At 33.6% G+C, this 26425-nt stretch overlaps 1 protein-coding gene across 4 annotated transcripts in view; it reads right to left on the reverse strand.

Annotated features, from left to right (window-relative positions):
* Window positions 1-26425, reverse strand: part of LOC125092594 (probable ubiquitin carboxyl-terminal hydrolase FAF-X) — a 168259-nt gene that overhangs the window by 78210 nt on the left and 63624 nt on the right. For 3 of the 4 annotated variants that reach the window (XM_047716957.1, XM_047716956.1, XM_047716958.1), the window contains 9 exons: window positions 24780-24932; window positions 23729-23833; window positions 14523-14729; window positions 9823-9959; window positions 7949-8097; window positions 4968-5055; window positions 2451-2793; window positions 1370-1465; window positions 677-888 (listed from right to left, as the gene is read on the reverse strand). In XM_047716957.1, coding sequence (XP_047572913.1) covers window positions 677-888; window positions 1370-1465; window positions 2451-2793; window positions 4968-5055; window positions 7949-8097; window positions 9823-9959; window positions 14523-14729; window positions 23729-23833; window positions 24780-24932 — 1490 coding nt within the window. The remainder of the gene's footprint in view (window positions 1-676; window positions 889-1369; window positions 1466-2450; window positions 2794-4967; window positions 5056-7948; window positions 8098-9822; window positions 9960-14522; window positions 14730-23728; window positions 23834-24779; window positions 24933-26425) is intronic. The other variant, XM_047716959.1, reaches the window with a different exon arrangement.

The raw sequence follows: 26425 nt of genomic DNA on the forward strand, positions 1-26425 counted from the left end.
TCACAATTTAAAAAAATCTGATAGTACTTACTCTATAAACTTCTCCCAAATCTAAAAATGCCATTTGAACTATTTTTAAATAATTCAGCTTGCTGTCTACTTAATTTATGATTATCTGATTCATAGTGCATAATATTGAATTTATTTATAATTATACTAATAAATAATTTAGTAAATTATTTATTTTATAGTAGTTCCCAAATCTAAAGAAAATTTAGCAAAGACCATTTCAAGACTTTCTTATTCATACCTATTAAATAAATAGCTTTTAAGAATTTTATTTTTACTAGTGTGAATGAGTATCATAAAATAAAAATACACAGCAGCTATAAAATATCATTCCCACTTAGTAGGTGGTAATAGCTTGGAGCCAAATCAAACAAGACAGGAAGGGAGGTAGGAAGAAAAGAAAGTAAAGTAAAGAGAAGAAAAAAAAAAAAGAAAAATTGTACTTAATAACTGATAATGCCTAGCTAAAATGTAAATCAAAATTTTCTACTCAAAAGAAAAATATATGAGAATGCAAAAAATGTTTTTAAAAGACAGGACACAGAAATCCAGAATGAAAATTTCTTTACTGCCCTTTTAACCTATAAAAGTAATTTGTTTCCTAATTAATTGGCTAGGAAAACAATAAATGACTGCAAATTAACTAACGGATCAATTTCTTACAAACCTTGACATAGGTAGAATTGTTCTTTCCTCATGATAATCACTGTCACATTCATTTATATATTCCCTTAAAACAGTTAATACTCGAACCATTCGAATGGCTTCTTGTCTTGCACAATTAATATTGTCTTCATCACCATCCAAAACACACAATGTATCATATGAGGCTTTCAAACGATCAAAGCAAGATTGGATGAAATCTTCATGGATAACTACCTATAAATAATATGCCCAAGAAAGAGAGTTGAAGTTGCTCAAAAACAAATATGACAGGCAGTAATCTGAAAAAGTGAAATAAAATTTCAACTTGTAGGTAACTATCAGTTCTATATTTATATACTATACATAACATAATACACATAAGGAAGCTGATAACAAGAAAATGAGAAATTAAACAATGTTATTATTAAAAATAACAACAAGGAAAAAAGGTTTGGGACCTAATGTCCAATATAAAATTGGCTATGTCAACATAAAAAATAATGTTGTTCAATATAATACTAACCACCTAAGGATAATTTCCAAACTAACATTTTTTCAGTTAGTACTTTTAAGGGACAAATGTGGATTAAAGTCTTAAATATTTTGACAGAGTTAAAAAATTAATTTCTAGTTATAAATTTAAAAAGCTTCTTCTGAACACTAGAGCACTTCTGACTTAGCTGAAGAAGATGTTTTTATGCACTTGAAATCTCACCTGATTGATCTGTAACCTTGGACCAAGGTTTGTATATATCTCTTTAAGGAGATCTATGGCTCTGTTGGCAATGTCATCATTACTATGAATCACAACCTAGATCCAAAAATTTGAGTATTAGTAACATTCAAGAACTATTTTAATTTGGCACTTAAAATGAAGCAACATAAAATTAAATAAACTTGAAAATAAACAACTAAAATATCTAAAATGTAGGTGTTCTGAGTAGAGAAATTTGATTAAAAATGAAAAGGATAAAATAAAATTCAATCAGTATTATTTAACTCTGCAACTGGTAGACAAGCTGTGAGATTTTCAAGGAGCAATTCAACTAATATTATATAATTTTTTAATTATAGGTTACTGATTTTTAACAAAATTTGAAAATTGGTGACTTTAATGAAAAAATGACAGAAAATCTTAATTGATAGTCTGCAAAAAATACAAAGAACAAAAACTCAATACAACAAAAATATAGTAAAAGTTGAAATATATAACTTAAAACAGGTTAGATTTAAGATGGCAGCATGATTTATTTATACTACCAAAATGGTAATGTTAGCCTTAAATAGAGTATAGTTAAACTTTACTCTCCCACATACTTAAACACATAAAAAATTAAACAGTGTCAATAAAGGTATTAACTCAAAATTCCTCCCAAATAAAAGTCTTCTTTTCTATCCATTATTCATCTTGGCAGTAAACATACAATAACTCCTAAGAGCTTATCTAAGTAAAAGAGACAGTAACTTTCATGAGGGGTGGATAAAAAAATGTGTGGGTAGACAATGAATGGTATACTCATATGCATCTGAAAAGATTCTGGGTTAAGTCAAACAAGAACACCAGTGGTAGATGATAAAAGAAAAAATGGAGGGGAAAAAGCCCCACGTAACTGGCAAATAGAAGTGATATAGTAAGAAGCTGAAGATGAACAATTTCTTCCCCCAGATTTCCTATGACAAGCATCAAAGCAGGTGATAAATACAAATATCTTACAGGCAAAATTATGATTTAAGTATATTTAAAAGAAGACCTCAGGTACAATGTCTGCAAACAAGAGTTCCTACTTCTCACTTACCCTCCAAAGGTAGTCTAATCCTATTAGTTCCAAATCATCCATCATATAGGCTCTTCTTTTTGCTACTAGTTTCCCTTCACGACAATTAACTGCTTTGAAGAATCGTTCAAAACATTTCATTCCATTTTCAGTTAAAAGGGAAGGATCAAGCTGAAGCACATTGCTTTCAAAGAAGTCCTTATTAATATCAGGATCTAAGTCTGGTTCATCCCCCATTAACTTGGAATACCACTTAAAACAGGCTTCACGATCACAAAGGTAAACTGCATTCTCTGCTAAGCATTTCCAGATTTGTTTTGCCTGAGGAGCACAGAGCCACAGTTGGCCATCCTTCAATAAAAATCTTGGAAAAATTTAAAAAATCAGTAATTAGATCTATGCAATCCCCAAACATAATTTCTTTCAATATATGCCTGAACTTACATTTATCACAATTAAAATTTTATTACTGCTTAAAGAGCTATTCTTTGAGAAGAACATATAGATAGCCACAAAAAATAAACTCATCTACTTAACAAGCATAACAAGGTTAACAAGCTATGAGACTTCACCTAAATATTAAAAATTTCTTCCTTGTTCTGTTCTCTACAAAATCAGCTTTTGAAGCCAGATATTGATTTAGTTTCCTAAACTTATATGGCTTCACCAGAAAATGGTGTATTACACTAAATAACTTTCAGAGGTAAGTGAATGTTATTTAAGCTCATTTCTATGTTAATAATCATTAGTATAATATTCAGTGATGTTTTCCAGAGCTTTTAATTATGCCACTATTAAAGTCATTATAAAGTAAAATTATGACGGTTCTGGTTTAAGTAGTCTCTTTCTTCAGATTCTAGTTTCCTCTAGCTAGAAGTTGCTCCACCTACTGTTTACTATTTCTGTGAATAACTGAAAGAAAACAGAAGCTAATTTTGCATTTAAGTCTTACTTAACAAATCACAGAGACTTCCTGTCCAACAGAGTATGATGTATTTATTTAATGTCTGTGAGATTCTTGTTTTGGGTATTAACTATACGTTCCCCAACATCTCCTTAATTATAAGTCTGTGTATAAAGAGCCTTTTAACTTTTAATCCTATCTAATCCTTCACACCTTCATATGTAACTGAACAAAAGGCCCAAAAAAATAAAACACAAAAAACGCACTATTGTTTGCAGTGAAATGCAAAACTTTTCAAACTAAGACTCCCAGTAACTCTGGCAACTTTGGCAGTAACTTTATTGGTGTCATAGAAACAGAGATTTTGTTAACTTATTAATAGAATAGATAAATTCCAAACCAATTTTCTCTTCCAATAGACCAAGAGATACAATATACACCCATCAACAACAATAGCCCACTATACGTGATTTAAAAAAGGGGACCCTTTAAGGAAATGTCATAAAATTTGATAACTACAATTTTTCTCAAATTCAAATGACATAAACACTAATACTGGAGAAGATGAGATCAATTCAACATATTATAAAATTGTTAAATGTAGTCATTGATTAATTATATAACATACTATATGTCAATCTAAATATTTCTCCTTAACTTATTATATGGTTCAGTAACAGAAATATAGTAAACAACATAGTCCTAAGAGAAAATTCCCCCAAATTAATATCTGAAAATAATAAATAGAACAGATTTTATGAAAAAAAGCCTCAATATTTTTTTCTGACAATATTTTTGATTCAAATATGCTTTTTCTGCTAGGATCTGGTAATTGCACTCCTAAGAAATCGCTCATTATTTAAGCTACATATACATATCCACATACACATGTCATTAAATGCTAAATATACTGACCAATTCAGCCTAATACAAATTTAGTTTTGTTTTTTTAAAAGACAGGCAATTTTTCCTCAACCACCTCTGAATGTTATTTTAGATTAACTTTTGTTAGCCACTGTTAGGATAAACAAAGCACCCAAAGCACACCAAAACCCCATTCCTTACTGTCATGACAGCCTTAATGAAAATGTAGTTCCCTAGAGCTCTTTTTGTCTTATACTTTGAAGTATGAGAATGTATAATGATCAATTTTTATTTCTAACATAAATATAAACTATATTCTAAAACTTAAAATGTGCTGTCTTCAAAAAAAGACAAAAGTTAAAGCTTAGCAAATAATTCGAAAGTATTTAAAAATGCAACACATAGGAAATGTTACATTAAATTTTGGCAATGCTTTTTTTTTTTTTTTTAAAGATTTTATTTATTTATTTGACAGAGAGAGAGATCACAAGTAGGCAGAGAGGCAGGCAGAGAGAGAGTGGGAAGCAGGCTCCCCGCTGAGCAGAGAACCGGATGCGGGGCTCGATCCCAGGACACTGAGACCATGACCTGAGCCGAAGGCAGTGGTTTAATCCACTGAGCCACCCAGGCACCCCTTGGCAATGCTTTTCATGTGGGAAAATATTCATCTGCAGGGTGGAATGGCCACGTTAAGTACAGGTATAATGAATATTAACACTGCTTTTTTATCTGTGCCTTAAAGAGAACAGCACTAGTTGCTTAAAACCAACCTAAGGAAGTTAAGCCGTTCTTGGACTTCTTGAACATGATTGTATCTACTTCCATGCCTCACAGTTTGTGGGTCATAGTCTTCATGGTCTGCAAATTAATAAAAATTATGCATAATACACATGTATATCCACATCACTGTTAACTTTTACTAAAAGAATTTATAAAGTCAATAATCACTTATTATCAGGCAACCTATAATAGTGGTATTGACATATATCCAATTAACATATCCAAATTAACATTTTACATAGCCAAAAGGAAAATAAAATTCACTGATGTGCAATCAAAAATTTTTCAGCACAACTCTCTTTCATTCTTCATATACTGAAGCACTTTGTGAATAAAGTTTATGATTTTTTCCCTTCATTTTCCCCCATTAATACTAAAACTTTTCTTATAGGGAAAGAATTCTAGAGTAAAAATATCACTAAAGGCACTCATAAAAAATTAGGGTGACTAAGGCACTACTATAGTTGATAAAGTTATCAGGGTACTCCAACACCAGAGTACCAATGTCTCTAACAGCCTCAAATATTAAAAAAACTTACCATCCCAGTATGATTACAAAAACAAATATAACCAGGTCTAGTCTCAGTGGGAAATCCTATTTTTAAAACAAAGAATTAGTACTTTGGATTTCCTTTATTAACACCATATATGGTAGGTGAAAAATCTTCAGAGTCAGTGAAAAAGCAAAGGAAAAATTAAAAAGTACATTTATTCTAGAAATATTATGTATGCTATTTTGTGTGCATGTGAGATGTTTTACTCAAAAAGGAAGAAGTCAATTCAGACTTATAAAAACCTTTTTTTTTAACAAAAAATATAACGTTTTACAATTTATTTGTCAATACTGCAGTTTATATTTACTAACATTAAAATGTATTTTCTTCCCTGGGGCTGGTAATACATTATATGTTAATAAAAAATAAAAAAATAATATTTTTTTCTTTGCAGATTATTTTTCAAGTTTTCTTGAAAAGCAGTGTGGCAAGTGAATGCAAAAATTTAAAGTAAGTTCAGAAATACCCAAAAGAATAGCAACTAATGTGGTAATAGCAGACAGAGCTCCGAGATGTGGAAAGATAAGCATTTAGTAACATGCCTTGAAAAGCTGACCTAAAGTTTAGTTGGTGTAAATTTTGGGATGCTGGATGGATTTTTTTATATTGCTATGGCCTCAAGCACTATATACCGAAAAGGCTATGATCCATAGCAGCATTATTTTTTAAAGATTTTATTTATTTATTTAACAGAGAAAGACACAGCGAGAAGGAACAGAAGCACGGGGGAGTTGGGGAGGGAGAAGCAGACTTCCTGCAGAGCAGGGAACCCTAACTGTGGGGCCCGATCCCAGGACCTGGGATCACGACCTGAGCCAAAGGCAGATACTTAACAAATAAGCCACCCAGGCACCCCCACAGTGTCATTATTTTGATGATTCAAGTATTACAGATTGACACAGTGAGCAATAACTTCTTTATCTTTTTGATATGCCAATATACTTCTTTATAAACACTTTATGACATTATCATGTTCAAGTCTCATCTTGTACTTTCCTACTGTAGGTCTCCAAAGAGTTACTAGCTCAATAAAATGAGTAATACTAGGTAAAAATACTTTTTAATTTATATTTGGGTGCCTATGTCACTCAGTGCCTATGTCACTCAGTGGTTGGGCATCTGCCTTTGGTTCGGGTCATGGTCCCAGACTCCTGGACAGAGCCCCACATAGAGCTCTCTGCTCTGTGAGGATTTTTACAAGCACCTGTTACTCAACCAAACCATCAAACAATATACACCTCAACCATCTAAGGCACAAGCACAAGCACAAGCAAAGAGCCCATCACCACAGTCAAATAATGAGTATTAAAAATACCCACTTTTTTTTTTTTTAAAGATTTTATTTATTTATTTGACAGAGATCACAAGCAGGCAGAGAGGCAGGCAGAGAGAGAGGAGGAAGCAGGCTCCTTGCTGAGCAGAGAGGCCGATGTGGGGCTCGATCCCAGGACCCTGAGATCATGACCTGAGCCGAAGGCAGCGGCTTAACCCACTGAGCCACCCAGGCGCCCCAAAAATATCCACATTTTTAATATGCAACTTGATTCTATTCATCCTGACATAGCACATTAACAGAGTAGTAGTGGTTTCAGCTACACATTATGCTCAATCCGGTTTTCAACTGGAGAGCAGAAAACTTTTCTTTTCCATACTTAAATATACAAAATTGGGCCTACAAGGCAGCTGGGTTTTTGTCTGTTTGTCTACAAATCTGGTGTAATACAGAGGAGGTACAGATATCGGAAGAATGCTTTGTATTCCAGCACACATACATTCCAGTAAACCTTTTGATAAGGACACATAATGTTGGAATTGATCTTTAAAGCAACAAGAAGAGAGTCCTCATATGGCAAATATTAAAAAGTTTTTTTTGTTGAAACCAGAGGAAAGTTTATTTCAACATATTTAAACAATCTCATAATCTTAGAACCAAAGAGAACATATGTCATTCTTCTTGTAAATTGCTAATAATTTTTTTTGAACAATGGAACATGTTAAATTTTTTTATTAAAAACAACTTTAATGTATTATTGCAAAACAAAGTTGGTCAAAATTAACAAAGGGATTATTAATCAAGTTTTCTTGAAAAGCAGTGTGGCAAGTGAATGCAAAAATTTAAAGTAAGTTCAGAAATACCCAAAAGAATAGCAACTAATGTGGTAATAACAGACAGAGCTCCAAGATGTGGAAAGATAAACATTTAGTAACATGCCTTGAAAAGCTGACCTAAAGTTTAGTTGGTGTAAATTTTGGGATGCTGGGTGGATTTATAAGAGTATTTCACTTCCATCTTCTGATCCACGTAAAAACACATATATTTTCATTTCTGACATAATTAACACTGAGGATAAAACAAAAACCAAAGAAGGGAAACCTATGCTGATTCCCAACAGTTAATTTTAGTTTACAACACATACCTCTAGCATACAGTCGAATACTATTCATGTAATTTGCAAGGTTTTCTGCCACCAAAGTAACTAAGGCATGATTGTGCTGAAGCTGGTTGATTAAATCATGACGATAAAATACATGGGGACTTCGCTGAGTTTGACTAAAACGAGAAGAACTTAACAGTATAATTAGGCAATGAACACTGTTGTAACTAAGAATTTACAGAGACTATGCCAGCTGCTAATTCAGATATTTAAAATGTTTTACTTTCCTAATAAAAACTGGGTCAATATCTTCCTTTAAAGACCAAAGTATCAAACAATTTAAATAATCACGATCTCGAAACATATTTAACATTCTCATCTTACAGGAAAATTACCAATCAGTATTCTCCAACTTCAACTATGATATTAATCTTACATAAATATCAAAGCACAGGAACAAATTTGCATGAGCAAGTATATTAGCCCTTAAAAGTTCATTATGTAACACTGAATTTGCAACCACTTTTGCCCTTGGATAGAACCAGAAAGATACCCAGTTCCCTTTGTTTTGCCATTTTCAATGGAACCAACCAATGCTCACATCATTATTAATCCACTGATGATTAAATCATCTGCCTTCGAAGACTATGTAATACTGCATGAATAAATAAGCAACCAAAAAATGGGTCTGTCTGATAAAAGACATGTATGTCCTTTATAAAAAAAAAATTGTATCTAGATTATTTCACGATTTCCTCCAGTATTTATGCCCACAAAGATTCCTAATTTCACGTAATTTTTCCAGCATTGGAGAAAAAAAAAAAACCCAAGATCCAACTTGAAAAATTAAAGCATAAAAGTGGGATTCTATAAAGACTTCTGGTCAGCTCAGTTGGTTAAGCATCTAATTCTTGACTTTAGCTCAGGTCATAATCTCAAGGTCATGAGATCAAGCCCTATATCAAGCTCTGGTCTGGGTGAGGAGCCTGTTCCAGATGATCTCTCTGTCTACCCCCACTAGTTCCACCCCATCCTGCCTACTTGTTCACTCTCTCAAAAAAATAAGGGGAAAAAAAAAGGCATTCTGTAATTCAGTTTGAACAGGAATCCTGTTGGCACACACATTTATATCCGCCTAGAACTGTGAAAAATTTTGGCAATCATGCAACTGTCTTACAAGAAAACGGCTTTTTTTTTTTTTTTTAAGATTTTATTTATTTATTTGACAGAGATCACAAGTAGGCAGAGAGGCAGAGAGAGGAGGAAGCAGGCTCCCTGCTGAGCAGAAAGCCTGATGCATGGCTCGATCCCAAAACCCTGGGATCATGACCTGAGCTGAAGGCAGAGGCTTTAACCTACTGAGCCACCCGGGCGCCCCAAGAAAACTGTTTCTAAATGATTAGAGAATCTATGATTATCGCAGGTTAGACAAAAACTAGGGCTCACTATCAGGAATCCTATCTGCACTGAAAACCCTGTTGCACTATTCCTAAGATTTATCCATATTATTTTTTGTGTCATTAGTTCCAAATTGATTACAAAAAAGTAAAAGGTAAATTATTTCCATAACCATTTAGCATCAAGGCCAAACACATAAAATTTGCTCTTTAAGAAAAATCTAAATAAAATAAACATAGTAAAAACTATCTTTAAATAAAATCTTTTCATAAATTAATTCTTATCTTGAAACCCATAAAAAGGGTAAAACAAACTCAAGAGTGGGATTAATACAACCCATGCCATAATGTTTGGTGTTATCAGCTAGAAGTCTAAGACAATTTTGAACATATAGCTTAAGTCAGTATCTTTCGATTCTGATATTAAATTGCTATTTTAACATTTGCTTTAATTGGTACGCTGTTTTCACCATACTATATACATAAAAATTAGAAAATTTTCTATATTAAAAGCCTTACCTCAAGTTTTGAGGTGCTTCACCAAACAAACTACAAATTTCCCTTATTTGTTTTAGTGCAGGAATTACCCACTTGTCATTTGTACGAAGTTCTTCTATAAAGCGATCTATCCACTGGATCTTCTGTGTGTCTCGATCCTTAAATACACACACAAAAAGTTAATGTTATATGGACCAGTATTCAATATAATTCTGTCTTCAAATTATTTTGAGAATAATAAAGTAGAAAAGCTTTTAAGATAAGGATCATAAAAATTAGGAATAAGTATGTTCTTATTTTGAAATGATCACCAAAGCTCCAAAATGTAAATGGAGTAAATATACTACTATAAAAATGGAGTAATGCAGATTTAGATATATATGCACCAAGATATGAGTCCCAAGTTTAGGCATATTAATAAGTCTGATTTTAAAATATATGCTCATTGTGAAGATTTCACTTCTATTCAGTGTTTTATAAGGTTTTGGTATTACAAAACTTGGCAAAAACATATAATCCAAATGGTTACCATGTGAGTATGATGTTAGCATATTTTTTTTAATAGGAGCAGGGAACCTAAAAATTTACCTTTAATCCAGAAAATAACAGTATGAGAATACATGTGAAAATTTATGCAATAAACACACTTTACATAAACTTTATATTATTTAAAAATATACACATCTTTTATTACAATAAAACTTAAAAAAACCCAACATACAAGAATGTTACAGAAAACAGATATAGGCACTCATCCTAAAGGCAAACTAAGAACATTCAAGGATGTTGTAGGAATATGTTTATTTCTAATATGCTAAAATGTGTATTTGCTTCTTTCTTATTATCAAGATCACTAGTAATCAGAAATTCACACGAGTACTAAGATTTTTAATTGGAATGATTCTATTTCTGTACATGTGTATGGAAGAAAAGCCAATTTTGTGTATTTCTTTATTGTCTCACTTAAAGTACATTTTGCAAGCACATGCACATCTCTTTTAGAAACAAAACAGTTCTTATATTAAGTATTTCCACTAAATCGCATGGACAGCCATTTTAATGACTACACAATATGCTGAAGAGGGTATTCATGTTATTTATGTGATTTTTCACTTTTCATTCATTTCATTTCAGCAAAGAAGAATGGTCTATTCCAGGGGATCCCTGGGTGACTTAGTTGGTTAAGCTAATTTCTTTTGGTTCAGGTCATGATCTCATGGTGGCGAAATTGAGCTGTGTGTCAGTTCAGCTCTCAAGGCTGAGTTTGGTTGGGATTCTCTTCCTCTTCCCCCTCCCAGCTCGTGCATACACCCATGTTCGTGCTCTCTCCCTCTAAAATAAATAAATAAAATCTAAAAAAAAAAAAGAGAGAGAGAGAGAGAAAGAGAAAGGGAAAAGAAAAGAATAATGGTCTAGTCTATAAATGTCATGCTGTTTTTTTATCATTCCCCAGGAAAAAATTAATTTTTTCCCCAGGAAATGTTATAGGGCTGTATGCTATGAACATTTTTATGGATTTAAAAATATATATCCATGAATATTAAATGCATCATGACTCATTAAAAAAGTGCTTTGGATTGACAGGGCAAGAGAATAACATATTCATTTGTTTTAAATAACTACATCATGAACCATAAGAGACTGGACTCTGGAAAACAAACAGGGTTTCAGAAGGGAGAGGGTGGAGGGATAGGTTCAGGTGATGGCTACTGAGGAGGGCTTACTGCATGGAGCACTGGGTGTTATATGCAAACAATGAATTATGGAACACTACATCAAAAGCCAAAAAAACAAATCAAAACAAAATGAAACAAACCCCTAATGATGGGGGCGCCTGGGTGGCTCAGTTGTTAAGCGTCTGCCTTCGGCTCAGGTCATGATCCCAGGTTCCTGGGATAGAGCCCCTGTATTGGGCTCCCCGCTATGGGAAGCCTGCTTCTCCCTCTCCCACTCCCCCTGCTTGTATTTGCTTTCTTGCTGTCTCTGTCAAATAAATTAGTAAAATCTTTAAAAAAAACAAAACCAACCAACCCACCAAATGATATTCTGTATGGTGACTAATATAACATAATAATAATAATAATAATAAAATAAAAACATACACCAAATGAGAGCTGAAGTTGAAAAAACGAAAACTCTTTTTATTAAATCCCATAAAAGCTAGTTATCTACTAATGTGATAACTTAGGACACTGTGCCAGGCAATGATACCAACAACTGAATAAAGGAAGAAGTAACACTTGAGCTTTTTTTTTTTTTTTTTTTAAGATTTTTTTATTTATTCGACAGTCAGAAATCACAAGTAGGCAGAGAGACAGGCAGAGAGAGAGGAGGAAGCAGGTTCCTCGCTGAGCAGAGAGCCCGATGTGGGGCTCGATTCCAGGACCCTGGGATCATGACCCTAGCTGAAGGCCCACTGAGCCACCCAGGCACCCCAACACTTGAGCTTTTAGAGTAAGTGTGTTCCTTTGAGCCCCTATAACACTACTCTATTTAATAAAATATAATTTAAACTCAAGGTCTTCATAACCATTTGATATGCCAGATAAACATTTATTGTAGTCAAGTACAATGAGTCAATCAATGAAAAATCAAATACTGTCATCCAATAAAATAACTGGAGTCTTTTTTTCCTTTGATAAATCTGAAACTCCCACTGCATAACTGCAAGTCTAATATATCATTTCCACTAAGTGATTTTTAAGACTTTATTTATTTAGAGAGAGGGTGTGTGGGGAAGGGGCAAAGGGAGAGACAAAGGAAGAGAATCTGAAGCAGATTGCTGCTGAGCACAGAGCCTAACATAGTGCTTCATCTCAAGATCCTGAGATCATGACCTGAGCTGAAACCTAGAGTTGGAAATTCAATCGACTAAACCATCCAGGCAGGCGCCCCTGTCACTATGATTTTCAAAATCTCCATGTTTTGTTTTGTTTTGTTTTTATAAGATTTTATTTATTTGACAGACAGATTTCACAGGTAGGCAGAGCAGCAGGCAGAGAGAGAGAGAGGGAAGCAGCTCCCTGCTGAGCAGAGAGCTAGATGCTGGGCTCGATCCCAGGACCCTGAGATCATGACCTGAACCGAAGGCAGAGGTTTTAACCCACTGAGCCACCCAGACGCCCCCAAATCTCCATGTTTTTAATCTACTTGTAAGACAGTGGTTAGGATAAATTTTAATTTATCTCTTCCTGAGAATTTAAAAAAAAAAATCAGTTTTACATTGACACTTGCAATTAACTAACCCAGAGACTATGAATAGCTTCATTTTTAAGTATCCAAAATAAAAAATATTCTCTGAATTCACCCAGTTCTCTAAATGTGTGTGTGTATGTATATATATGTATATATATGTGTGTGTGTGTATATATATATATATATATATATATATATATATATATATATATTTAAATATAAATAAGTACTTTTTAAAAAAGATTTTATTAATTTATTTGAGAGGCAGAGAGCATACAAGCTGGGGGAATAGCAGAGGCAGAGAGTGAGGGAGAAGCAGGATCCCTGCTGAGCATGAGGGTCTTGATCCCAATATCCTAGGATCCTGACCTGAGCTGAAGGCAGACACTTAACTATCTGAATAACCCAGGTGCCCCAACAGTACTTCTTTTGATTAAGGCAATCAGTGCAACAAATAACTTAAGACTGCAAACACTTGGCTTCCAATATGTGTTAATATCATCTTGACCTTGCTAGAACTGATTAAATTCAAGTCCAGCTAAAAGTAAAGCTCTCAGAGAACTAAGAACAACTTTGTCCAGTCTTTCTATTTTTAAAAAATTCTTTAACCAACCAATTAGAAATATGGTAAAGCACTTATAAAAATCCAGAAACAGGTCTGAAAATGTTAGTACATACTTGAAAGCAGTAAACACAAGTAAACACAAGTAGCAGAAGTTAAATACAGGAAAAAAGGGGGCCTGGGTGGCTCAGTGGGTTAGGCCTCTGCCTTCGGCTCAGGTCATGATCTCAGGGTCCTGGGATTGAGTCCTGCATGGGGCTCTCTGCTCAGCGGAGAGCCTGTTTCTCCCTCTCTCGCCTACTTGTGATCTCTCTCTGTGTGTCAAATAAATAAATAAATAAATCTTTAAAAAAAAAAAAAAAAAAAAAAAAAGGTGCGCCTGGGTTCCTCAGTGAGTTAAAGCCTTTGCCTTCGGCTCAGGTCATGATCTCAGGGTCCTGGAATCCAGCCCCGCATCAGGCTCTCTGCTTGGCGGGGAGCCTGCTTCCCTTCCTCTCTCTCTCTGCCTGCCTCTCTGCCTATTTGTGATCTCTGTCTGTCAAATAAACAAATAAAATCTAAAAAAAAAAAAAAAAAAGGTTAAAAAAAAAAAAGAAGGGAAAATACTTGTATTGTGACTTACATAAAGAAAGCTTTATTCAGGAAATTCTCTTAGCTTTATTAACTTCTGAGGAAGATTTTCCCTCCAAAGTCACTACCAGCTTTAATACTTCATGATTCTACTTTACCTTCATATACTGAACTATAATACTATTACATAAAATCTTGTTTTACCTACACAAATTTTTTGTAGAGAGGTAAAGTGCTTAGTAAATGGTATTAAAAAATGCAGAAAAAGCAAAGGTAAGCCAATTTTTCAAGATTAGTTTAAAAACCAAAATAATGGAATTATCTTATAACTAAATCATTCTCATAGTGAAGGGGAAAAGGTAAGAAAAAAACAAGTAAAGAACCACTCCCATACCTGGGAACAACTGTAATCTAGTATTTTTATGTGGGCACTGAGAGCTAAGTCCATGATGTCTACAGGCACATCATCACTATGGGCCAGATTCCAAAGCAGGTTCAAAACTTTGTGTGCCATCACACCATCTTTATCATCTTCTGCAAGACGACGAATCAGCTCCAGTAGCTTTTCGCGTTGCTTTTTACTGGCATTAGTCCAACTTGCCTAAAAGAAAAAATGTAAATTATGTAAACCTCACAAACGTTATGATTTATATATCCATTTATATTAGGTCATTACTGTTTTAATTACATGGCTTTCGATAAACTATACTGAAGTCAGCACAGCCATATACACAAACCATTAGTTTAGCTTAACTGAGCACTTAATTAACCACATCTCATTTGAAAAGTCTCACAGTATTCATAGGACAGAATAATCTAAATTCAAGAAAAAACACTCCATTTATTACTAAGGACTTTATCATTAAGGACTTTAAAATTCCATATTAGAAATTAAAAACATCATATACAAAACACATTAAGAAGTCCTAAAACTTAAAAACAAACAAACAAAAAACCAAACAACTCAATTAAAAAACGGGCAAAGGACATTTTTCTAAAAAGATATATAAATGGTCCATTACTGGGGCACCTGGGTGGCTCAGTGGGTTAAGCCTCTGCCTTCTGCTCAGGTCATGATCCCAGGGTACTGGGATCGAGTCCCACATCAGGCTCTCTGCTCCATGGGGAGCTTGCTTCCTCCTCTCCCTGTGCCTGCCTCTCTGCCTACTTGTGATCTCTGTCTGTCAAATAAATAAATAAAATCTTAAAAAAAAAAAAAAAAGGTCCATTACCACATGATAATGTGCTCGAAGTCACTGATTATTAGGGAAATATTAAATTACAATGGAAAAGTACCTCACACCCCATTATCAGTATGGCTATCAAAGACATGCAAAAAATCAAGTGTTATTGAAGATGTGAAGAAATTACAGTTGTGTGCATTGTTAGTGGAAAAGTAAAATGGTACACTCACTGTGCAAAACAGTACAAATTCCTCAAAAAATTTAATTTTCACATCATCTGAAATTATCACATCATCTAGCAATTCCAGCTGTAGGTATATACATAACCAAAAGAACTGAAAGCAGTCTCAAACAGATTATCTGTACACTTATGTTCATAGCAGCATTTTTATTCAGAATAGTTAAAATGTGAAAGCAATCCAAACTGTCAATCAATGAAAAAATGGATAAACAAATGTTTATCCATTTATACAGTGGAATATTACTCATTTAAAGAGAAAGAAAATTCTGAAGCATGTTACAATATGAATGAGACTCGAGTACAGTATGGTTAGTGAAATATGTAAGTCACTAAAAGACAGCAAATACCGTATGATTTCACTTATATATGACGTATCAGAGCAGTCAAAATCATATAGACAGAAAGCAGAATGATAGATGCCAGTGGCTTCACAGAGGGGAATAAGTTCTTACTGTCTAATGGGTATAGAGTATCAGTTTTATAAGAAAAACAAACAGCTTTTTTTGTTTGTTTATATTTTTTAGAAGATTTTATAGATGTTAACGATGAGACGACATGTGTTTCAATTACTAAAGATACTCAAAAGGCCATACAAAGATGTATTTTAATACAATACAGAAAAATAAAAATAGAAACCTAAAAAATATACCTTAGGGCAGATAGAAGAGAGTAATACAATACAATAAATAAAATAGCAAGCTTAAACCCTAATGTATCAAAAGTCACATTAAATATAAATGGTTTATTTTTTATTTATTTTCTTCAAGATGGAAGGTAATTCTTCTTTTTTTTTTTTTTAAGATCTCTATTTATTTGACAGAGATAGAGACATAGTGAGAGAAGAACAGAAGCAGAGGCAGAGAGAGAGGGAGAAGCAGGCCTCCTGCGATGTGGGCTTGATCTCAGGACCCCAGTATCACGACCTGAGCCAAAGGCAGATGCTCAATGACCAAGCAACCCAGGCACCGCAATATAAATGGTTTAGACATTCTAGTTATAAGGCTGAGCTTAAGAGAAGCTACTAATATTGTAAGATATAAAGTAGGCAGGGTAGAAGTAAAAAATGCAAAAAGATATACAAATATTAAAGGAAAGCAGAAGTGGCCACAGCAATACCATATAAGATAGATTTCAGAGAAGAGTATGTAACATATATTGAGTAAAGGTCATTCTACCAAAAAAAAGAGCAATCCCAAATGTATATGCATCAAGTATGTGTATGCCATAAAATATGTGAAGCAAAACCTGACAGATTTCAAAGGTGGAATAGGGAAATCCATAATAATGAGAGACATCAACAACCATCTTTAAACTGACAGAACTAGACAGAAAACCAGCAAAAAACTGAACTCAACAAAAAAATTAAAGAACAGGATTTAACTGACAATTATAAAACCACTCTACGTCATCTGCAGAATATACCTTCTTTTCAAAATAACCACAAAACCCACCCCCAGACAACATATACAAATATGGATTATTATTTAGCCATAAAAAGAGTGAAAATTTTGCCATTTATAAAAGTGTGGATGGAGCTAGAGTATATATGCTAAGCAAAATAAGTCTGAGAAAGGTTATCACATGACTGCACTCATATGTTGACTTTAAGAAATAAAGTGAATGATTATAGGGGGGAAATAGAGAGGCAAAAAAATTTATTAGGAAAAGAAGTAAAACAGAGATCTCACTATAGACATTAAAGGATAATAGAGAACAAAAACAACTTTACATACATAACTTTGAAAAATTATATGAAACGACGTCACTAAAAAACACAAATTACTACAATTCAGCCAAAATAAAAGACTACTTGAATAGAATACAATGACTAGGAAACTGAATTCAGGATTTAAAAACTCCCCCAAAACAAATATCACCAAACCCAGATGGTTTCACTAAAAAATTATACCTAATACTTAGAAGTACCACTAATATATAATTAATTTCTTCCAGAAAAAAGGAGAAAAATACACAAAGCTTATGTTATGAAGCAAAATACACCCTGATAAATACAAAAGAAAGAAAACTACAGATCATATACCCCCATGAATACATTGTAAAATTCCTGAACATAGTATTAGTAAATGAAATTCAGTCAACATGTTAAAAAAAAATACATGATCAAGTGCAGTTTATCTGAGGATGCAATAGTTGAAAATAACTAATATAACCTATCACATTAACAGGTAAAGAGTAAAAATGGTATATGCACATCAATGTCAAGTAAAACATCTCACAAAATTCAACTCCATTCATTAAAAAAAATCAAAGTAAGAATGGAGGGGAACTTTCATAACCTGATAAAGGGAAGCTGTAAAAAAACACACAGTTAACATTATTCTTAACAGTGAAACACTGATTCATTTCTCTCCCTAATACAATGATGTCTGCTCTAGCTATTTCTATTCAACATTGTGTTGAACTGTGTGGTACTGGCCAAGTGACTGACAAATGGAAAGAGAACCAAGAAACAGATTCATATAAGTATGTTTAACTAGCCTGACTGGCTCAGTTAGTATAGCATGTGAAACTCTTGATTTCAAGGTAGTTAAGTTTAAGCCCCATGTTGGGGGCAATTAAAAAGTAAGTGTCTGACAGTTGACAAAGAGGCAAAAGTGAACTAATTTAGGCAAGATATAAGACTACCTTTCACAAAATGGTACTACAACACTGGTCATACACAGCAACAAAAACAAAAACTAAAAACTTACCCTGTAATCTAAATCCTACATCTAAACAAAGGTAGCTCAATATGGGTCATACATTAACTGCAAAATTATAACTTTCTCAAATACAGAACATAGGAGAAATTCTTTGGGATTTACAGATAGGCAACAAGTTCTCAGTCTTGACACCAAAAAAGTGTGACACATACAGGAAATAAAACTAGACTTCATCAAAATTAAGAACTTTGTTGGTCAAAAACCCTATTAAGAGGATGAAAGAATCTAAAGACTGGGAGAAAATATATGCATACCACGTATCTAAGAAACAAGTTAGCATGTTGAATACTTAAGAATTCTGTAGGGACTCCTGGGTGGCTTAGTTAAACGTCTGCCTTTGGCTCAGGTCATGAACCCAGGGTCCTAGGACCAAGCCCCGCATCTGGCTCCTTGCTCAGTGGAGATGCCTGCTTCTCCCTCTACCCCTCCTCTGCTTGTGCTCTGACAAATTTAAAAAACAAACAAACAAACAAACACAAACAAACGAACTCTGCAAATTCAGTAATTTAAAAAAGAAAGCACTTAGAAAATAGAAAATAGGCAAGAGGCATGAACAAGTACTGTTTTATGGCAAATGAGCACATGAAAGATGTTCAAAATCACTGCCATTAACCAAATATAAAGTGAAACCACAAGGAAACTTTAATGTACATCTATCAGAAAAAAAAAAAATAAATAAATACACCAAACTCTGAGAAGAATGTTAAAAAAACGGATTACTCATAACTGTGGATGGAAATACAAAATATTATAGTCATTCTGGAAAACAATTTGGTATATTCTTAAGGATTTTTTTTTTTTTTTTAATTTGACAGAGATCACAAGTAGGCAGAGAAGTAGGCAGAGAGAGAGAGGAAGGGAAGCAGGCATCCTGATGAGCAGAGTGCCTGATGCGGGGCTTGATCCCAGGACCCTGGGATCATGACCAGATCAGAAGGCAGAGGCTTAACCCACTGAGCCACCCAGGCGCCCCTGGCATCTTCTTAAAAGCCAGAAGTATCCTCAACAAAATACAAAGAAATCCAGGAAGAATTATATATAAAAGAATTATACATTGCAAGAAGTGGGATTTATTATAGACATGGAAGACTACTTGAACACAGAAATATCAGCCAATGCAACAAAGAACAAAAAAGCCCATATCTCACTAGACGTAGAGAAGGCAAACTGACAAAATCTAACAAACTTTTAAAACTAAAACATTAAAAAAATGAGGAATAGAAGGGAATTTCTTAAATCCAATAAAGGGCAAAAACAAAGACCTGACAATGTATGTCATACTTAATGACAAAACACTTTAAGTTTTGCACTCAACATTGAGAATACCCACTTTCATCATATCCTTCAACACTTTGTTTTATGTTTTAATTAGGGCTATTAATAAACAAGGGTGTAAAAAAAAAAACGGATAATGAGAGTGGGAAGAAGTAAAACTATCTCTAGTTGTAAATCATATGATCTTGTACATAGAAATGTAGAAAATCTAAGATCTCCATTAAAATACACCCCTCCCCTCCAAGTAAAAGGTATCCTACGTTTTCAGGACACAAAATAAATTTTAAAAGCTTAACTGTATTTCTATACATCTTAGATACGTTTTTCTATATATTAGATTAAAATAATACCAAAATGGAAAAAACCTTTCTACTCACAAGAACATTAAAAAACAGCATATTGCTTTAGTATAAATTTAACAAAAATGCAATGAATACCAAGGGGTGGGGGAACTGCTGAGGGGCATCTGGGTGGCTCAGTCAGTTAAGGACCTGCCTTCAGCTCAGACCCAGGGTCCTAGGATCAAAACCTGCACTGGGCTCCCTGCTCCAGGGGGAATTTGCTTCTCCTTCTTCCTTTGCCTGCTGCTCTCCTGCTTGTGTGCTCTCTCTCTCTAATAAATAAATAAAATCTTAAAAAAACCAAAACAAAACAGTGCTGAAATTAAACAGTATCTAAATAAATGGAAAGAGAGCTCCAAAAAAACTGAAAGATATTCCAGATTTATGGACTGGAACACTAATATTGATAGGACAGCAGTATCTTTATAAAATGGCTTTGTAAAGAAGTAAACTAAAGATCTGTAAACTACAACAGACTAAACTAAATATAAATATGCAACTACTATGAAACACAGCAAATGCAATCTCAGATAAACTATGTTTACAAAATAAAGTCTGCACACCAATTTCCATAGCAGCTTTATTTGTAAAAGTTCTAAATGAGAAAAACCTCATTATGTCCATTTATGGTAAGCAGTTAAATAAACCATAAGTGGTTAAAAGTTATATCATGAGTACTGCTCAGGAATACAAGAATATATACATGTAATACAGATATATAAACAAACTGAGCTTGCAGAAAATTATGCTAAGTGAAAAAAATTCCCAAGTGATCCTGACGTTCTCTAAATATTTGTCCTTAGTTATGTCTGCTTATCATATTGCTATATGGCTATATATTATATGATTCCATTTATTTAACAACCTCAAAATGACAAACTGTAGAAACAGACACCAAGCTAGCAGTTGCCAAGGGTAACAGGTAAAGTAGGGGTAAGACAGAACTGGTGTGGCCATAAGAGGATTAATGAAGAATCCACATGGTGATGGAAATAGAACTTAAAGTATGAATATTAATATCTTGATTAATACTGTACTTCCGGAAGATGTTTTCAGAAGACAACTCTAAAGAACATATGCAATTCTCTGTATTATTAAAGTTCATGTGAACCTTCAAAATAAAAACAAAACTGTGTTCCTTAAGGCCAGTTAATACAACATAGGGGTAGTTTCATGTATTCTTTCCTTTGTCTTCAGTAGTTACTAGAACGTAAGGAACATAAGGAACTGCTAGTTGCCTAAATATCCAGTAACTTGAGAAAAAAATAAATAGCTTGTAATGGAGACATTATAAAATTTAACATGATAAATACAGAAAAATGAAATAAAAATGAGACTTCTGGGAAGACAACTTAAGTGCTTGCTTCTAAAGTGTTTTAGCTCTGCAAAATTCCTTCTGAAATGATGAAAGGAATACAAAAACTACCAATGATTTTGCGAAATGATTATAATCATGGATATGATAGGAACAAAACAGATAAAGGTGACAATCACAGAATCAAAGAGGATTAAAACACAACAATCAATCATACAGTTGGGATCATACTTCATTCCTCATTTCAAGTCCTAATAAAACCATGAGAAATTAATTTGTAGTCAATATGGGCAAGGGCTATTCAGATGTACAAAATACTCAGGAATAAATTTTAAAAAGGAACACAGAGTACCACTGTAGCTACAGCTGGTTAAGTATCTGACTTTCATGTCACCTCAGGTCATGATCCAGCGATGTGGGACTGAACCTGACACTGAGTGTGGTACTTGCTTAAAATTCTCTCTCTCCTCCTACATCTCTCCCCCCTCACATTCTTTCTCTCTCTCTCTCAAATTGAAAAAAAAAAAAAAAAAAAAAAGAGGAATAGGAAAAATAAACAGGTGAAAGATATGAATAACCTCTCACTAGAAAGGAGACAAACAGTTCAAAAACAGGTAAAAAGAGGGGCGCCTGGGTCGCTCAGTGGGTTGAAGCCTCTGCCTTCAGCTGAGGTCATGATCCCAGGGTCCTGGGATCAAGCCCCGCACTGGGCTCTTTGCTCAGCGGGAAGCGTGCTTCTCCCTCTCTCTCTGCCTGCCTCTCTGCCTACTTATGATCTCTGTCTGTCAAATAAATAAATAAAATCTTAAAAAAAACCCAAAACAAACCGGTAAAAAAAAAGTTCAATCTCCTTAATCACTAAGAATATGAAAACCAGTAACACAATAAGAAAGAATCTCAAACCATGAGGAATTGTGATAAATTAACAATTTTTTAAAAAAGATTTTATTTATTAACTTTACCCATTGAGCCACTCAGGCGCCCGATAAATTAACAATTCTGACAAAAAATGTTAAGAACTGGAAATTAGTAGTCTGATAGATGAACACTTATAAAGGACTCAAATATTTATAGATATTTGATATTTATCATCTGAGCAATATGATAAGCAAACATAACTAAGGATGAATATTTAGAGAAAGTCAGGATCACCTAATTACAACCTGCAAAGAACTGTTAAGTGACCTACACTTCACGTTTTAATGTTTTTAGTGAGGCTTTTTTTTAAGACCTTTCAAGTCAAAATAAATTATATCATAAAACATCTCAAAATATAATGCTTTTAACTGAGTAACAGACATTCAGTAAATAATAAGACAAAAGGGCTATGCATCGATTATAGAATTTTTATTATGATTCTAGTTAAAGAATCTTGCCAATATTAGAAACAGAGGAAAAACTGATACCACTACATCTTTCTGTCACAATGACTATTAAATATATGTCACCATTTCAAAAGTTATCTCTTAAACTAACTTTTACAGGGGTGCCTGGGTGGCTCAGTGGGTTAAGCCTCTGCCTTTGGCTCAGGTCAAGATCCAGGATCCTGGGATCGAGCCCTACAGAGGGCTCTCTGGTTGGCGGGGAGCCTGCTTCTCCCTCTCTCTCTGCCTACTTGTGATCTCTGGCAAAATAAATAAATAAATAAAATCTTCAAAACAAAACAAAAGAAAACAAAAACCTACTTTTACATTATCCACAGTAACTTCCCAATATTGATTTCAATGTTTACTGAGATCAGTAGTTGCCTGCTCTACCAAATTACCTACCCAGGCACCCTGCTACAGATTTTTGAACATGTATCCTGATAAACATATGACGAATTTTTTCAGGTACACATTCAGAAATACAACAGGTGTATTACAGAACATGAAACATACATTTTGACAGATAATGTCAAATGTTTTTCTCATTTATTGTACCAACTAAAGTTACCAAGAGCAATGAAAATTACTTTCAACAAGAAATCCTGTGATTCTAATGCTTATGGTTACTAAAATAATCATTTATGAACAATGGCATATGACTTTGTCTTCCTAATCTACATATTCTCTAACAAACTTTGCCAACTACAGGGACTGAATATAAAAAAGTACGCAAGTAGATTAATACAGATAGGATGTCAGAGACTCTGAGTGCTCTTTCTGAATCTCACTTTTATGTTTTATGTATGGTATGCCAGAGAACCACTGCAGTTTTTATAGTATTCTTTTAGCTCTATATAGCAAGTAACACTCTCCTGCATTTCCAAATGCAAAAGTATGCAAAAATAAAAGTCACCAGAAGAAATTAAACAAACTGAAATAACCTGAGTGAAAAATGCGATTATTCTGTGATGTAAATGGTAACTATAATAAAAACTAACGTTAAATTCTGACTAGAATAAGCTACAATCAATTCTTCATGAAAGATTCTTTGGTGAAATTTGATAGTAAGTATAAATTAGGTAAACATAATTAATTAGTAATTAATTAATTCTGTTTAAGAAAAGATGGTACTACTTTACTATTTGAATTACTACCTTAAAGCAATCAAAAAGATGATCAAGTTGCTCAGGAGAAAAATCCCAAGCCAACTTTGCCAGCAGGTCATGTACATTCTTCACAATGGCTTCATGTTTTCCTGCCTGTTGAAAAACAATATGAAATATACCAAAGTAAACAAGAAGAACCAAGCTGTACTTAAGTTTAAATAAAGAAATAAACTAAGTAAGTAGAACTACTTTGTTCACTTCTATTAATAAATATTTCCACCTGTTTCATTTGAGGTTATAGACTAATTGTTAATATTTTAAAATGCTTTAGAGCTCCCACTTGTATAACTTTATACTCAATTTCTTCATATAAATGGTAATGTGCTTTCAGAATTCAAATGAAAATTTATTACAGACATTTCTAAATAAAATGAAGAGAAAATAAGGCAAAATAGTGGATTATCTCAAAACTGAATACTTAAGTACTCAATGATGACTAAAAATATATTTAGTTTTTCTTTGAAAAAGGGTGGGCTGGGGGGCTCTGGGTGACTTAGTCGTTAGGTGTCTGCCTTCAGCTTCGGTCATGATCCCAGAGTGCTGGGATCTAACCCTGCATCGGGCTCCCTGCTTGGCAGGAATCCTACTTCTTTTCTCCTATCCCCCTCCTTGGTTCCCTCTCTTGCTATTGCTCTCTCTGTCAAACAAATAAATAAAATCTTAAAAAAAAAAAAAAAAATAGGGTGGGCTGGGCAGGACTTTGTAATCCTCCCAATTTATTCATGAAAAAAAAAAATTATTCTTCTAACATTTGTTTCTCTATATAACTTGCAAGTAAAAAAATCAAATTTAATTATTCTTGTAAGTAGACATGTAATATATGTAACTATTATATAATTTATGATTTATACCTGCAAAGAGAGTCAAGATCAGGGTAACTTGTTTTTTTTTATTTAAAAATACTCAACACAATTCTCTGTATATCAAGTGTTAAGCTTTAAAAAAAGTAAAATAGTACAAATTCATAGGCCAATACCTACTAGCTACTACAAAATATTTAGTATTTTTCTTATAAAATAGCTATAATTAAATTTCTTACCTGTGCTGCCCAGATGTTATCAAGATCCTGTAATGTAAGAGCCTTTTCTTTAATCACAAAACGAAGAATCTTCTCTAGCTTTTCCACATACTGAGGCTGATGAAGACTATCTTGCAAGACTATGGATAAGATACTGTTCTGTTGTATCCATTCCTAAATGTAATAAAAATATTTGTTTAAGTGGAAGCTAAGATTAGGGTGGGCAAAATTACAATTACAAGATAAATAAGCAAAGGAATGTAAATGCACAACATGGTACTGATATTCAACACTGCTGTATGATGTACAGACAGTGTAATTCTTTTTAAAAGATTTTATTTATTTATTTGAGAGAGAGAGTGTGTTCAAGCATACGAGGGGTAGAGGAAAAGAAGCAGCAAACTCCCTGCCCAACAGGGAACCTGATCCAGATTCTGGGAATCTGGGATCAGGACTTGAGCTGAAGGCATATGCTTAATTGAATGAGCTACCCAGGAACCCCCAGAGAGTATATTCTAACAGTTTTCACAACAAGGATAAAAATATTTTTCTTTAAAAAAAAACAACAAAAAAACCCCACAACTATACAGGATGACAGATGTTAAATTTACTGTGGTAATAATCTGACAACACAGGTTCGAACTGCGTTGAGTCCATGTATGCACACTTATTTCCTCTTATGATTTACTCAATAACATTTTTCACGATTACTTTAGTGGAAGAGTATACATTATGTAATACATATAAAAAATATTTGCTAACTGACTTTTACCATAAATAAAGTTTTTAGTGGTTAAGCTTTTGGTGTATCAAGTTGTACAAGGATTTTCAATTATGCAGGGCATTGTAGCAGAGCCCAGGAGGCTCAGATGGCTAAGTGTTTTGACTCTGTTCAAGTCACAGTCTCCAGGTCCTGGGATGGAGCTCACTTCACACTCCTGGCTCATCAGGGAGTCTGCTTCTCCCTCCCCCTCTCCCCCTGCTTATGCTCTCTCTCAAATGAGTAAATAAAGTGCAAAGAAAAAAAAAAAAGGTCAATTGTATATGTAAATTAAGTCATTATACTGTATGCTTAAATTTAAATAGTTATATATGTCAATTACATCTCAAAAAGCTGAAAAAATACAAGTAAAAAATTAAAATATAGTTCAAATTTCCGAATAACATTACTGGATTAAAACATGTTTACATTTACAAATTGTAACACTCTAGTGTAATATGTCTATGTATTCCTTTTTTTTTTTTTAAAGATTTTATTTATTTATTTGACAGATGGAAACCACAAGTAGGCAGAGAGGCAGGCAGAGAGAGAGGAGGAAGCAGGCCTCCTGTTGAGCAGAGAGCCCAATGAGGGGCTCGATTCCAGGACACTGGGATTATGACTTGAGCCGAAGGCAGAGGCTTTAACCCACTGAACCACCCAGGCACCCCTGTTTATATATTCTTTTAATGCAAAACTATTCACTAGTTCACAGAATCCAATTTTGCACACAAAGTGCTCCCAGATGTACTAAACTTAAAAATTACATCCCATAAAAAAATTATATTCCATATAATGTGCTTATTGTTGTATCCACAACATATATAAAGATAATTGTGCTTACTGTTTTTTTAATGAAAAAATATTACAATATAGAACTGTAAAGAATTTAATTTTTCAGGCGCCT

This window comes from Lutra lutra, chromosome Y (genome assembly GCF_902655055.1).
Source record: "Lutra lutra chromosome Y, mLutLut1.2, whole genome shotgun sequence".
Classification (NCBI taxonomy): domain Eukaryota; kingdom Metazoa; phylum Chordata; class Mammalia; order Carnivora; family Mustelidae; genus Lutra; species Lutra lutra.